The 12981-nt window shown below is 40.3% G+C and overlaps 1 protein-coding gene across 2 annotated transcripts in view; it reads right to left on the bottom strand.

Moving 5' to 3' along the window:
* The window catches only part of LOC109988726 (phosphofurin acidic cluster sorting protein 1), a 66829-nt gene that overhangs the window by 11274 nt on the left and 42574 nt on the right, over nucleotides 1–12981 (bottom strand). The window contains exons 5-12 of one of the 2 annotated variants that reach the window (XM_065950094.1): nucleotides 9220–9364; nucleotides 9028–9119; nucleotides 6835–6912; nucleotides 4774–4833; nucleotides 4270–4430; nucleotides 2822–2915; nucleotides 875–958; nucleotides 499–620 (exon numbers count right to left, since the gene is read on the bottom strand). In XM_065950094.1, coding sequence (XP_065806166.1) covers nucleotides 499–620; nucleotides 875–958; nucleotides 2822–2915; nucleotides 4270–4430; nucleotides 4774–4833; nucleotides 6835–6912; nucleotides 9028–9119; nucleotides 9220–9364 — 836 coding nt within the window. The remainder of the gene's footprint in view (nucleotides 1–498; nucleotides 621–874; nucleotides 959–2821; nucleotides 2916–4269; nucleotides 4431–4773; nucleotides 4834–6834; nucleotides 6913–9027; nucleotides 9120–9219; nucleotides 9365–12981) is intronic. The other variant, XM_065950095.1, reaches the window with a different exon arrangement.

Genomic DNA, 12981 nt, shown 5'->3' with positions numbered 1-12981 from the left:
TTGGACATGACAACATGATATTATGGCGAGATAGACACAAAAGTTTACTAAACAATATGTCCATGAATAGTCATGACACGCCTTACTAATGACTTAAAGGGTGGACGCATTGTGAATCATCATTGTTGTGATATTTATTTTATTTTTAAAATTGGTTTTCGTGGCCCACCTGCAGTACCCACAAGGCCCACCAGGAGGCCGCGGCCCACACTTTGGGAAACACTGCGCTAGATGTTCAGTTTGTTATACAGTATCGGTTGATCATACAGGGGACAAAAAAAAAATAATGTTTCATAACCTCCTCAGTAGCTTTTACTTGATACAGTTGTTGTGTTTATTCAACAACTGGCTCTTTTATGTGGCTCCATTTTTCTTTCAGAAAGTGACTGACTAATTACATGTTGTCTCAATGTTTCAGCCGAACAGTAAAGGGAGAAGAGTAAGTGGCAAAATTTAAAAAAAATAAACTGACACATGATTAAATTCTTGATTGATTACCTCGGTGACGGCATGGCCTGGGTCTCACTTTTGCTGCTCTTCATGGGGGTACGGGGTTTCTCGGCCACTGACACAGTGATGCAGGGGCCCACCTCGGCAAACAGTTCCTGATCTGTCAGCTCCTACTCACACACACACACACACACACACACACACACACACAATGACAGATTGTCAGTGTCAGAATAAGGAGATGCTCTTGATCTCCTCCGACACTCTTCATCACTTTCTGTTTCTTTCATTCGCTCTCAATCTGTCTCACTTGCAGCACAGATGGCAGCGGAAAAAATCCTTCAGAGTGATATTAACAAAGATCCTGACACACCATTCATTCTTCTTCACACACACACGCACACACACATTGGGGGAGTCGTACCAGTGTGTCGGTCTCAGACAGCGCCTCCTCCAGGTTGCGGCTGCGGGAGGTTTTCATCTTCTCTAGTGGATGCTGCTCCCCCTGCTGGAGAGTGGAGGGAACTTCAGTCAGTCAACAGGCTTAATGAGACTCAACATTCATTTAATAAAAAGGAGAGGGAACAAAACAACTAAAATACAGCTTGGAGGCCTTAAAGAGGGGCCCCTGTTTCAGGAAATACTAAAATGAAAGCAGACTTTTAGACTACAAACATGTTTTTTTAGAAAGTGCAGACAGCAGTCGCAGCACAAAAAGGCTGATTTGATTTGTGAGTTTTTTTTTACGAAAGCAGGAGCTGAAGCAGAAACACATCCAGTGAAATCCATTCAGCTCGCGCGAGATTAAACACTTTTTATCGAGCAGACGGAGTACTGTGTCAGAGATATATTGGATTTCTGCTCCGTTCAGGAAACGTTAAGTCTGACACATTGCTGAATTTCATGTTTGCGCACGGCCTCCCTGCTGAGCCACTTTTCAGAGGCTTCACATTCTGGATATTTACCACTTCAATGTGGACTCACGTCAATACTGTGTTTGTTTTCAGAGTGTACAGCTTCTTTTGATGGCTTTCTGTCACACTTCTTCATGACACTGTTTTTCTGTTCAAGTATTTAACTATTTTGTTTTATGAAACTGTGAATTCAACTTAGTGACTTAGTGCCATGTTCATAAAATGTTATACATGATTTATTCCTTAGATTTGGGCTTTTCATGCCTTTTTTGAGAAAGGACAGTGGAGAGAGAGAGAGAGAGAGAGAGAGAGAGAGAGGGAGAGAGAGAGAGAGACAGAAAAAGAGAGAGAGCGACAGAGACAGAGAGAGACAGAGAAAGAGAGAGACAGAGAGAGAGAGAGAGAGAGAGAGAGACAGAGAGAGAGACAGAGAGAGAGAGAGAGAGAGAGATACAGACAGAGAAAGAGAGAGAGAGACAGAGAGAGAAAGAGAGAGAGAGAGAGACAGACAGAGAAAGAGAGAGAGAGAGAGACAGACAGAGAAAGAGAGAGAGAGAGAGACAGACAGAGAGAGAGAGAGAGAGACAGAGAGAGAGAGAGACAGAGAGACAGAGAGAGAGACAGAGAGAAGGTCAGATCCGAATCCAAACCCAGGCCGCCTGCTTCGAGGACAGCAGCCTCTGCACATGGGGCGAGTGAAATAACCGCTAGGCTACCAGTGCCGCATTATTTATTCTACTTTATTAGAAATTTTGTGTAGTATGAAAATACTGCACAATGTTTTTAAACCATAAATATCAAAAGAAAAACAACTACATTAATAGAATTAAGGCAAAATATACAGAAAAGAAACACAAGAACCTGTAAACAATTGATATGCAATAACTTATTAATATACTGTAGCTTTGGAAACAAACTCATTTAAAAAAGTTAATGTGAAGCAAAAACAAGCTCAGGGTTTGGTATGAATCAAAGAAGTTTCAGCTCAATAATCTGTGAAAATATCGACTTTTAACCACATTTTATGAATCACATATTGACGAGACATGTTCTTTGAAAACGACTCTTTCTGAAGAAATAAATAACTGTTGTGAATCAGAACATACGACTTCCTTCACATGAAACGCGCAGACGAGAAGATGTTTACCGGGTTTTAATGAAAACATGGAACCGCTAAAAAATAAAGTATTAACAGGAAATCTTTCAGGGTTTATGACATCGTTGCACCTCGGACACGCTGCTTTTGAACACATTTTCTATGAGGACTTTCATGGTGTTGAGACAGACGCCCTTTGGGAGCAATAAATATTTACTGCACTCAGCTACGAGATAGAGATAAAAGAAACAAACCAACAAGGTCCAGGCTTTCTTGGATGCCCTGCAATGCACATGAGTGAAATTCCTGCTGATGCTGCAGCTGGCCCCCCCCCTCCCCCATGTTGGTCTGAGTTACTCACCGGACTGAAGGTGTCTCTCCCCAAGCTCCCTTTACTGTTCAGACTGCCGATCTCCGTCTGCGAGCTGGACTGAGACATTCCCTCAAAGTACGGCCTGAACACACAGCAATACAGATTCTTTATTCAAACCCTGACACTGACACGGCTAATGCAATAAAAACATCTTCAATTCTGTCTTTAAGTCTGGTGGTTTTCAAACTATGACATGAAATGGACTTTATTTCCTATGGAATTTGTGAAGGATATTAAAAGACGCTTCATCACTCTTTTTCTCTGTGTTTACTGTTGTAGCTTCTAAAATGCATAAATACAAATAAACAAAAATAAACAAACCAGCTGAAAATAATTTTATGAGTCTATTGAGATTTTTAGTAATGCCGTTAAAGTTTCATAAAGAGAATTAAAACCAGATCCAGAGACGCCTTTTATCATCAAACAGTGATGTTATTTGTGCTTTATCATTAAGGCTAATAAATGTGGTGAGCTGTGGAGGCATGAGGGTAAAGAACAGATTGATATTAAATGTACATTAAACACAAACACAAGAAATAATTTTAACAAAGTTTAAGGAGAGTTTTTTCTATTTGAAGAGTTTGAGTTTAATGATGCTTCCAGGAAAACAGACTTTATTCCTTGAACCTTTAAATCCTATAAAGAAAATATAGAAATTGAAGTATATTTTTATTCCAATATTTCAATCTACATTTAAGAGATACAAAGATAACTCATCTAATTCTGGTCCATATAAAACAATAAAACAACATTTTTAAAATATATGACTGCAATGAGCTGTTGTAACCAACAGAGGGTGCTTAGCATTGTAACTGGACAAAAGGGAGTCCTATCAGGGTTTGCAGGTTCTGTATGTTGAACGCAGCCCCCAAGTGTTTTGATATACATACCTTTGTATGTAAATCCTGAAAAACTCACCTTTTCTTTACTGCCTACAACCACTGACTCTCACCCTCTTCCCTCAACACGACTTCTATGTTGTATTGTTCTCTTAGTTTTTGCTTTGTTTTTTGTTGTTTCCTGTCAAAGCGTCTTTAAATATTTAGAAAAGCGCTATATAAATGTAATTTATTATCATTATTATTATTATTATATTACTATGTGGTTTATTGTGTTTGAATAGTAGGGAATCACCATTGGCATTCGGGAACTATATTATCAAGTTACTAAAGTAACAAAACAATAACATTTGGATGTTAAACATTTTAAATATGCTTTTTTAATTATATACACTACAATTGATTATCCTTTTTGAAATTGCAAATTAAATCATCTTCCCAGAGGGAAACGTCCACATCGTCTTCTATATATGATAATTTGCAGGTTTAAGTCTGTTTTTTTTTTGTTTTTTTTTACTTTTTTCATTTTTATTGGGACAGTATCAGTTTGATTAACTCTTTATAGCCTTGATATCGTGGCCCTGCCTGTACTGTTACCTTAGCTTAGGTTTGGGGGTGCTGAGGATGCTGTCGGTCTCCTCCATCTCCGGCCCACTATCGCTGGGGTTGTACATCTCCAGACTGTCGTAGAGCTCGTCCAGGTCCTCCTCCACCTCCTGGATCTGCTCCCTGGAGACATGCTCTAGGCCAAAACCGACCTGGACAAAAAACAAAGAGGGGACACGTGACCGGCCGACACATGCAGAGGAAGACAGAAGAAAACAGGAAAACAGACAAGTGTCCTTGAGCTTCGAAAAACATTTCTGTTCACACATATAGAAACTATGAAAAAAAAAGTGTCAACATCCTGTAAAGGTGTATATCTCTCTACTTTAACTGACAACGTTAGGTGTTTCTTTTCTTCGAGCTGTCAGCTGAATCTCCTGCCACATCTCTCCCACACACCTCTCTGTGCCTTCAAAGCCACGACTGAAAATAACATGTTGACTCCTGCAAACACACACGCTGAAGACTCACACATCAAGTGGATGTGTGACCTACCTCATCGGTGACTTTAAACCTTTTCAGCAAGGCGACAAACTTCTGCTTGATGTTCGGTTGCTGCAGGAACAAAGAAAGAAAAAAAAGAAAAAAGGAAAACATGAGACCCTCAGGAGAATTGGGTTCATATTTCTGGATGTGTTTGTTAGATGGGGGGGGAGGGGAGGGGGGGCATGGCGTGGAAGATGACAATGACAGGACTGAAAGGTAAATTCTGAGCTAGTATGTCATGCTTCACAACTCAAGAAAAAAGTAGTTACTGGGCACCTTATAGAGCATATGTCAGTGTGTCATGTAAAGCAAAATGTGTCTTCTTGTGCTGATGTCTATATGTAGGCTGCATCCTGTATTATTAAACTGGGGTGTGTTTTTTTAGCCTAGAAAGTTGAGGCTTCCTACTGCAGATGTTTGCCTGATTTAGAAAAATAGAGTTGTTATATATTTGAAGAGGAAGGTATACTTCATATAATATTTATCAAAAGTGACTCAGCAGCTCAGGTTTCTCCTCAAATATCCCGTAAATCTAAATACTTGCAGTTCAAAACTCCATTCTATAATAAATGAGGAATCTTTGGCTTTTCCCATTTTTTTTATGCTGTATTAGATTTATCCAAACAAGTCAAACTTTTCAAAGCTGTTTTTTTTTTTTTTTTGGCCCTAGGGAGCAGGGAGTACAATCTCTTGACATAACAAAAAAAAGCACCTTTAAGTCCATGTGGTTAACTTGTTAGCAAAGAGCTGCTAGTTAAAACATTTAGAAGTTATAAAATAATAGTAACAAAAAGATTCATGTTGACAACCACCTGATAAATGTCAATCCACTATCTTCTTCGAGCTCCACTTTTGGTCTCCAACATCTTAAGAAATAAATATCTGGCTTCTTTTGTACTTAAATGTTCCACATGTTCACAGCTAGTGTGACCGGCTGCGCTTTAAGTGCTGAGCAGGGTAAGAGTATTTTTCTGGAGCATTATTTCTTTAAAATATGAATATATAGTTGGAGTTAATTGAAGCATTAGAGTTTTAAAGGGAGAGCTAAACAATGAGCTAAAACTCACTAACACTTAACAGCTCGTTTATTACACTTGACATTAAATAAAATCAAAACTAATTTATTTATTTATGACTAGCAAACACACTTGCAAATGCTTTGCGAATATCAACTATCAATAAAAACTGTACAGTGCAACTATGTTTCTGTATGTGTGTGTGTGTGTGTGTATTCTTGTACTTATATCTTTGTAAGGACCATGTCAAAGTTTTAACCTGCTGACTGAGGACCTTTATTTTCGTCACTTCTTTGAAGGATTGTTTAAAGATTGAGACTTGGTTTAAAGGTACAGGTAAGGATAAGGTTTAGGGTTAGGTATTTAGATTTCATATAAAAGAGGTTACGCATTTTGTCTGCAATGTGTGAAAGAGGGTTCTCAGAAAGGCAGAAATACAAGTTTGTGTGTGTGTGAGTGTGTGTGTGTCCACAGGCGGTGGTGTTAGGGGAGCAGCAGTGACAATCTCACAGAGACCTCCACATGGGTGCTTCATTAATAACCTGCTGAGACAAACTCCTGCTGCTACAAGCTCACACAAATACTGTGTACACACAAAACACACACTTATAAAATGCTGTCATTCTGAAAAAAAAAAAATTGCATTTCATCGTAACTTTCAGGGTGGCAGACAATTTTGTGTTCTTATCTGTGTTCCTGCTGAGTGATTGTGGATAAAGGTTGTTTGTGTATACGTGTGCATATGTGTCCATGCAGGTTGGTGTTATGAGGAGTGCATGCGTTGACTTGTCCCAGTGTTTTCTTCCTAGAGAAATTGTCCTGCAGTACAGAAAATGGATTTATAGACAAAGTGGCAAACAGGGGGAGAGAGAGAGAGTGGGGTGGAGGGAGGCATGGGGAGCAGATAAGGAGGAAAGTGACTAGGAGAGGTTGAATGAGGTGAGGCGAGAGGCAGATGAGGGGACACTCCAGAGTTTGCTGCAAATTGCGAGAGAGAAAGAAGTAGAGAAGCTGATGGATGGCTCAATGAAGGGGTAAGGGGTGATTTTCTTACTCTGGTGATGGCGGCATTTGAAGGCAGCTTGCGTCTCGGTTTCTTCTTCCTCACTTCGTCTTCTTCGTCAAACAGATACTGTGAATAAGAAAAGGTATTATTCTTAACATGACAGAATTAATTCTTGGTATTACACAAGGGCTTTGGAGAAAAAAAAAGATGGCAATATGCTACATTTTCCTTCTTGTCATAAAATTGTGTAATAAAAAATAAAAAAACGATAAAAATGAACACCGGTATAATATTAAAGGCTTTATATGTGATTTTTCACACTTACATGTAGAAATCAAGTATATCCTCTGAAAATAACTCTGTGAGTCATGACTGTCTACAATGGGTGTAACACCCGAGTCCCACTGTCTGTGATGCTTTCAGAGTCCTATCTTCACTTTGTTTACATCGCCAGGACGGCCGGCTGACTCCTCCCCTCGTGTATAAAAGTTGTTTAATTGAGGGACTAGAGAAAAGAAGAATAACATACTGTACTCACTGCTTAACTGTGTTTCTAGATCACGCTCATTTCAGGTAAATTTACATGCAGTGTGAAGATACGAGCATAATAAAGATCGCTAGCATTAGCATGCTAACACAACAATGCAGCGCGAGTTGTTTTGGTTTCATGCTGGTGCTCAAGGGCGACATCTGCTGGATCAAAAAATCGCATATAAAGCCTTTAAGGAACAAACTATTTGAAAATTGACTATTATTGAGCTATACTGAATCTTTATGGTCGATTTTTAAAGATTTACAAGTTTAAGAATAACCAAACACAACAGACATCGAGGGTTCAGAAAGTGGGGATCAACCTTATCCTTTTATTTTGCAAACTTTGGCCAGTGTTTCAACCAGTGCCCCTCCCCCAACATTACGATAGTCTAATCCCTTGTGCTTCACCACCGCTCTAGATTCTTATTGATGTTGCCATGGTCCCACACTACAGCGACTCCCCAAAGAGAAATTATGGCCATCTCTCGCCAAAAATATCCCTATTGTTAAACCAGGATATTGAACACAAGCTGCGTTCAATTTGAGTCTTTCACCCTTGATTCCGTCACATCTCACTGCTCCTGCCATTCAGTAGCTTCCTTCACCCGTCAACCCACTCTCTCTTTCGTCTCCCGTCGCTCAGCTTCCCTCTCTTTCACTCTTTTCAATCCGGCGTCCAAAGCCTTCTTCGCTCCTGTCTTATCTCTCCCACTGTCTGTTCACTCCTTTCACTCTCTCTCCTACAATCTCTCGCACCGATGGGCACCGATTCCCTTCACATCCTATCACACTATACAAACAACACAATAAAAGTTGGAACGGCCACAAGCAGCTTCGAAAAAAGTTTACATCCATGTCCTTTCAATAAAATGAATCGCATGTTATTTAAGTGGAGTGGACATCATTGTTAAATTGACATGTGAGATTCTAGTGACTAACTCCCAACTCATAACTCATAGCATCTTCACTTTAAGACTATTTTTACAGAGCAGCAGTGCGGACTGAATGAAAGCGCTGTCACATGCTGTAAAAACCACCTGAATCTGAATACCAGGAGAACCAATGAGCTCGTGTTGGAGAGGAACAGCAGGCCTCCTGTCCTGGTTGTCACCAATGGGGAGATGAAGTAAAGAGGGTGGACTTCACAAGTACCTCAGGGTCTAAATCAAAAATACATCACAACACTGAAGCCCTCTTCAGGAGGCGCAGCGGACCGTTCTTCCTAAGGACACTCAGGAAACATAATTGATTTGACTCGACCTTGTTTATGCTGATGTCCTTGTTCATCTGATTTCTATTAGCGTTGATTGAGAGGAACAAAAATCTAATTTGAAATATCTGTATGTTCTGCATTGTTAGCAATGCACTTTGTAACAGACCATTCTGATTCCTTCCATTGGTATGTGACATCCTATTTTACATTTGAACCAAATTTGAAGAAATTCCCTGAAGGTGTTCCTGAGATACCGCATTTTCAAGAAAGGGAACATTTTTGCCAAAACAGCTCAAAGTGAAACATTTGTGTAGATCATAAAGCTTAAATAAATCAAAAAGTAAATAAATCTTGTGAAATAACTCATGAGAATCTTTGAGAACATGCTTGATGACACTGTTTACACGTCTCGCTTGGTTGGCAAATTGACTTAAGAGGTTAAAGCAGCAAGTAATCAGCAGCTTAAACAATCATTTGCTCGTATCCAAACACACCTGTCCATGAATGGGGTCATCGCTGCCTTCCTGTTCTGACGAGTAGCTCTCCTCCTCCTCTTCAGAGTAGTTGTCGATGTCTGGAGATCGATCTGGGGTTGGCACAGAGGGGGTGGTAAGGACAAATTCAAAGAGAGAAGAACTAATAGATAAAAAGAGAGACAAATATTTGCTGACACATGATTGGCTTACCAGACATCTTTGCTTTAGGGCCCTCATGGTCGATGGGCTGGCTGGACAGGGAGTACACTCGGATCTCTGCGACGGGCACTGAGGCGTCCTTAAGTTGGCTGTGGAGCCCGAGGACCTGGGCGCCTTCACTTGGGTGCTGCATCACCTGGACCAAGAAGAAGAAAAAAAAACAGACAATGCTGACAAGTTGCATGAAAAATCTGTGCTATTCCAACTGCTATTCTCCAAACAGCTGACACAACTTCCCCTTTCGGAATCTAATCCTTGCACGGTGTTGCTCGTAATAACTAGAAAATAGGAACCGTGTGGCAGCACAGAAATGAAAATTACAGTTTAATGATCTTGTCACGGTGTTGCTGTGTAAGTCTTCTCGGTACATTTCAGGTAAATCTCTTTAATTCTACAATTCACTTAGCAGACACTTTTATCCAAAGCGACGTACATCAGAGAGTAAGTACAACACAAGCAAGGATCGAGAAAAGAGGAAACAATGTCAGTAAGAGCAAACGATCAGCTTTGAGTCTGATTGGACACACAGGTGCTGACAGGAAGTGACCAGAGCACAACATTGAGGGCAGTTCTTGAGAGCTCTAATCAGTATAGAAACCATCTTATAAGTCGTCGTTATCAAACAAAAACAATCATCATCATCAATAATATGGAGACCATCATCATTAAGTTAGTAGGTATTCATGAAAGAGCTGGGTCTTTAGCTTTTCTTAAAGGTGCAGAGGGACTGAAGTTCATTCCACCACTGGGGGGCGACAGAGGAGAAGAGTCTAGTCAGTGTCTTAGGAACCTGTTGTGAAGGTTGGATCAGACGCCTTTCATTGGCAGAGCGTAGTGGGCGGGAGGGAGTGTAGACCTGGATGAGAGAGTTAAAGTAAGGAGGAGATGTTTTGTGTCGCTGTTTTGGAAGCGAGCAGCAGAGTTTTAAATTTGATGCGAGCAGTAACTGGGAGCCAGTGTAAGGAGATGAACAGCGGAGTGACATGTGCTCTTTTAGGAAGGTTGAGAGCACATGTCCCTCACTAATTCTCTTCAAAGAAAAACAATAAAACGTTCTTTATGAATAAACAAATCCGAGTTGTTCTCTCCAGCTTCCGAACGCAGTCAATCCTCGAGCCCAAGTCCAAGTCAGTGTCATCAGTGCTCAAGTCTAAGTCGAGTTATGGGACTCGAGTCAGACTTGAGTCCAAGTCCTGGACTCAAAAACTAAACATTTTTAATTTTCTGAGTTTTACCCACTCCCTAATTAACATCCCCTCTAGCTAGGAGGGTAATGAAAACAGGACTGTCACTTAAAGAAAGAAGAGCATGCAGAACATTTTCAATTATGATCCTCATACACACAACAAGCAAGCAAGAAAAAAAAAAACCCTTAAACATGATTTAAACAGCTTTAGGGGAAGAACCGAAAGAGGAGGACAGGCTTTGTAGAGGAAAGAGAAAAATGCAGAGGGACGGGTCAGACAGCATAGAGAGAAGACATGAGTTAAGACACGAGGCAGACGTTCAGAGGAGGATGATAACAGAACGAGCAGAGAGAAGGAGGCTGAAGATAAAAAAGAATAGCAGAGTAAGGGATTAACAAAGCAGAGACTGTCACTGAAAACAACAACAGAGAAAACATGAACATGTGAGGCGCTAAAATCATTTCTCTCTGCTGCGGCAGCAAACAGCAGCATCACGTCTCCTGTGTGTGTGTGTGTGTGTGTGTGTGTGTGTGTGTGTGTGTGTGTGTGTGTGTGTGTGTGTGTGTGTGTGTGTGTGTGTGTGTGTGTGTGTGTGTGTATCAAACTGAGTGACATCCAGCCTGTCTCAGCAGTCTGGTCACGCTCGCAAAGTTAATGAAGTCTGAGCAGCTTATTATGGAGACAGCCTCAGCCACACATTAAAGAGACGTTACTGCTTTACATCTGTTTACTTGGCCGATGTTCAGATAACCTGTGTGCTGTTCAAACATCCTGCGGTTGCCAATTTTAACCACTTTCTAGTCAGGAGAGCGAGAATGCAAATGTGACGAGGAAAACGCTGGGACGATTTGAAAAGCCTGATGGATGGATGGATGGATTCTGCGGGTTCGTTTTTTCAGAATGCATTAAAAAGACCTCAGAGAGTTGAAATACAACCTTCACTGATGTAGTGCATTATGCAGAAACGTATGCAGTGATTTATTTCTGAATCTTCAATGTGAGCAATTTCACCCTCCATGACTGTGTGCAGCAGCATGTTTTTTTTTTTTTTTTTTTTTTACAGCAATGAGAAAGCAAAACGAAATGAACTTGAAAGTTTTGCAAATTCAAATAAAAAAAAAAAATGGGAAAAACTAAAAAGATCATATTATGATGAATAATGAGGTCAAGTTCGGATTAAAGAAAGCGTTTTTTCCCCCCAAACTTCTTCGCCTTCTCTCTTCTGTTGGTTTTTGAACGGGCACGTTATAGGCTGCTGTTAATGGTCACATGAAAAAAATGAATCCACAAGAAGAAAATCCACAAACAAATCATATACTGCCTTAGCAGAGTAGATTGGGCGGCTGTGGCTCAGTGGTAGAGTCGTCGCCTCTCAACCAGAAGGTCGAGGGTTCGATGTCATGTCCGATTGTTTTGTACCTTTGCACAATTTAGAATTTATTACTGTAAATATTATTTATCTCATTTTACCTCATTTTATTTCATCTTATTTTACCTTATTTTGGTTGTACTGCACCGCGGGACGGAGACAAACGCAATTTTGATTCCACTGTATGTCTGGCATATTCTGAAATTGACAATAAAGTTGACTTTGACTTTGGGCAAGACACTTAACCCTGAATTGCTCCCGCTGCTTCGTTGGCGGTGTATGAATGGGATTAGTTACTTCTGATGATACTACATAGCGATCACTACCATCAGTGTGTGAAAAGGTGGGTGTGACCTGCAGAGTAAAAGCGCTTTGAGTAGTCGGAGGAACAGAAAAGCGCCATATAAGCTCAAGACCATTTACAATTTACCATTTAGAAACTTCCTAGTCAAAGTGACTTCCAACCATTAAGACCTCTCACAAGTTAAAATAAGACTTCCAACAATACGTCCTCAAAATACCTGTAAGGACAGTGGAACCTGTCACACTACAGCACAGTCAAAATGACATTTCAGATACAAATGTATTAAGTGAAAACCAAGTGTGTCCCTTACAGCGTGCACACTCACACCTACACACACAGGGCTCTGGGCTAAAATCCACCAGGCTGGTTCACGCTGCAGAAACTTTTATTGTGCCTTTAGAAGAAGGTGAGTATGAACCCATCATGCGTATAGGTCTGCATTTGGGTCCTTTTTAGGGCATTTTGAAGCAAACCTGTCGACCGAAGCAGCTTCGTGAATAGACTTTATTTTTACATGCTTTGACCGCCAGCAGGTATCTTTGAAGACTGGAACAACACTATAAAAAAGGAGAATGCTTTTGATCTGGGAAGAAATATAGAAAAAAAAAAACCTGAGTCTGTTTCTTGACCAAGTCCTTATTTATGTCTTTTTCTCTCCATAAAGTACTTTGAGGTGAAACCGTTTGTTCAAGGTGTTCTACACTTTAAATAATTCAGACTTCACTCTCAGACGAAGCCACCCAGAATATCCTCATGTGCACTGAAGACACACCATGAATCACAGTCCTTTTTTTTTTTTTTTATCATAAAGGCTTCATATTGTTAGAGGGGAACGTGAGGTGCTTTTGGCAGAAGAGGCTGAAATTTAATTGGGAGTTTTTTTTGATTTATGG

The sequence above is a fragment of the Labrus bergylta genome, chromosome 22 (genome assembly GCF_963930695.1).
Source record: "Labrus bergylta chromosome 22, fLabBer1.1, whole genome shotgun sequence".
Classification (NCBI taxonomy): domain Eukaryota; kingdom Metazoa; phylum Chordata; class Actinopteri; order Labriformes; family Labridae; genus Labrus; species Labrus bergylta.
The sequence above is the reverse complement of the archived record's forward strand: the minus strand, read 5'-3'. Positions and strand labels throughout refer to the sequence as shown.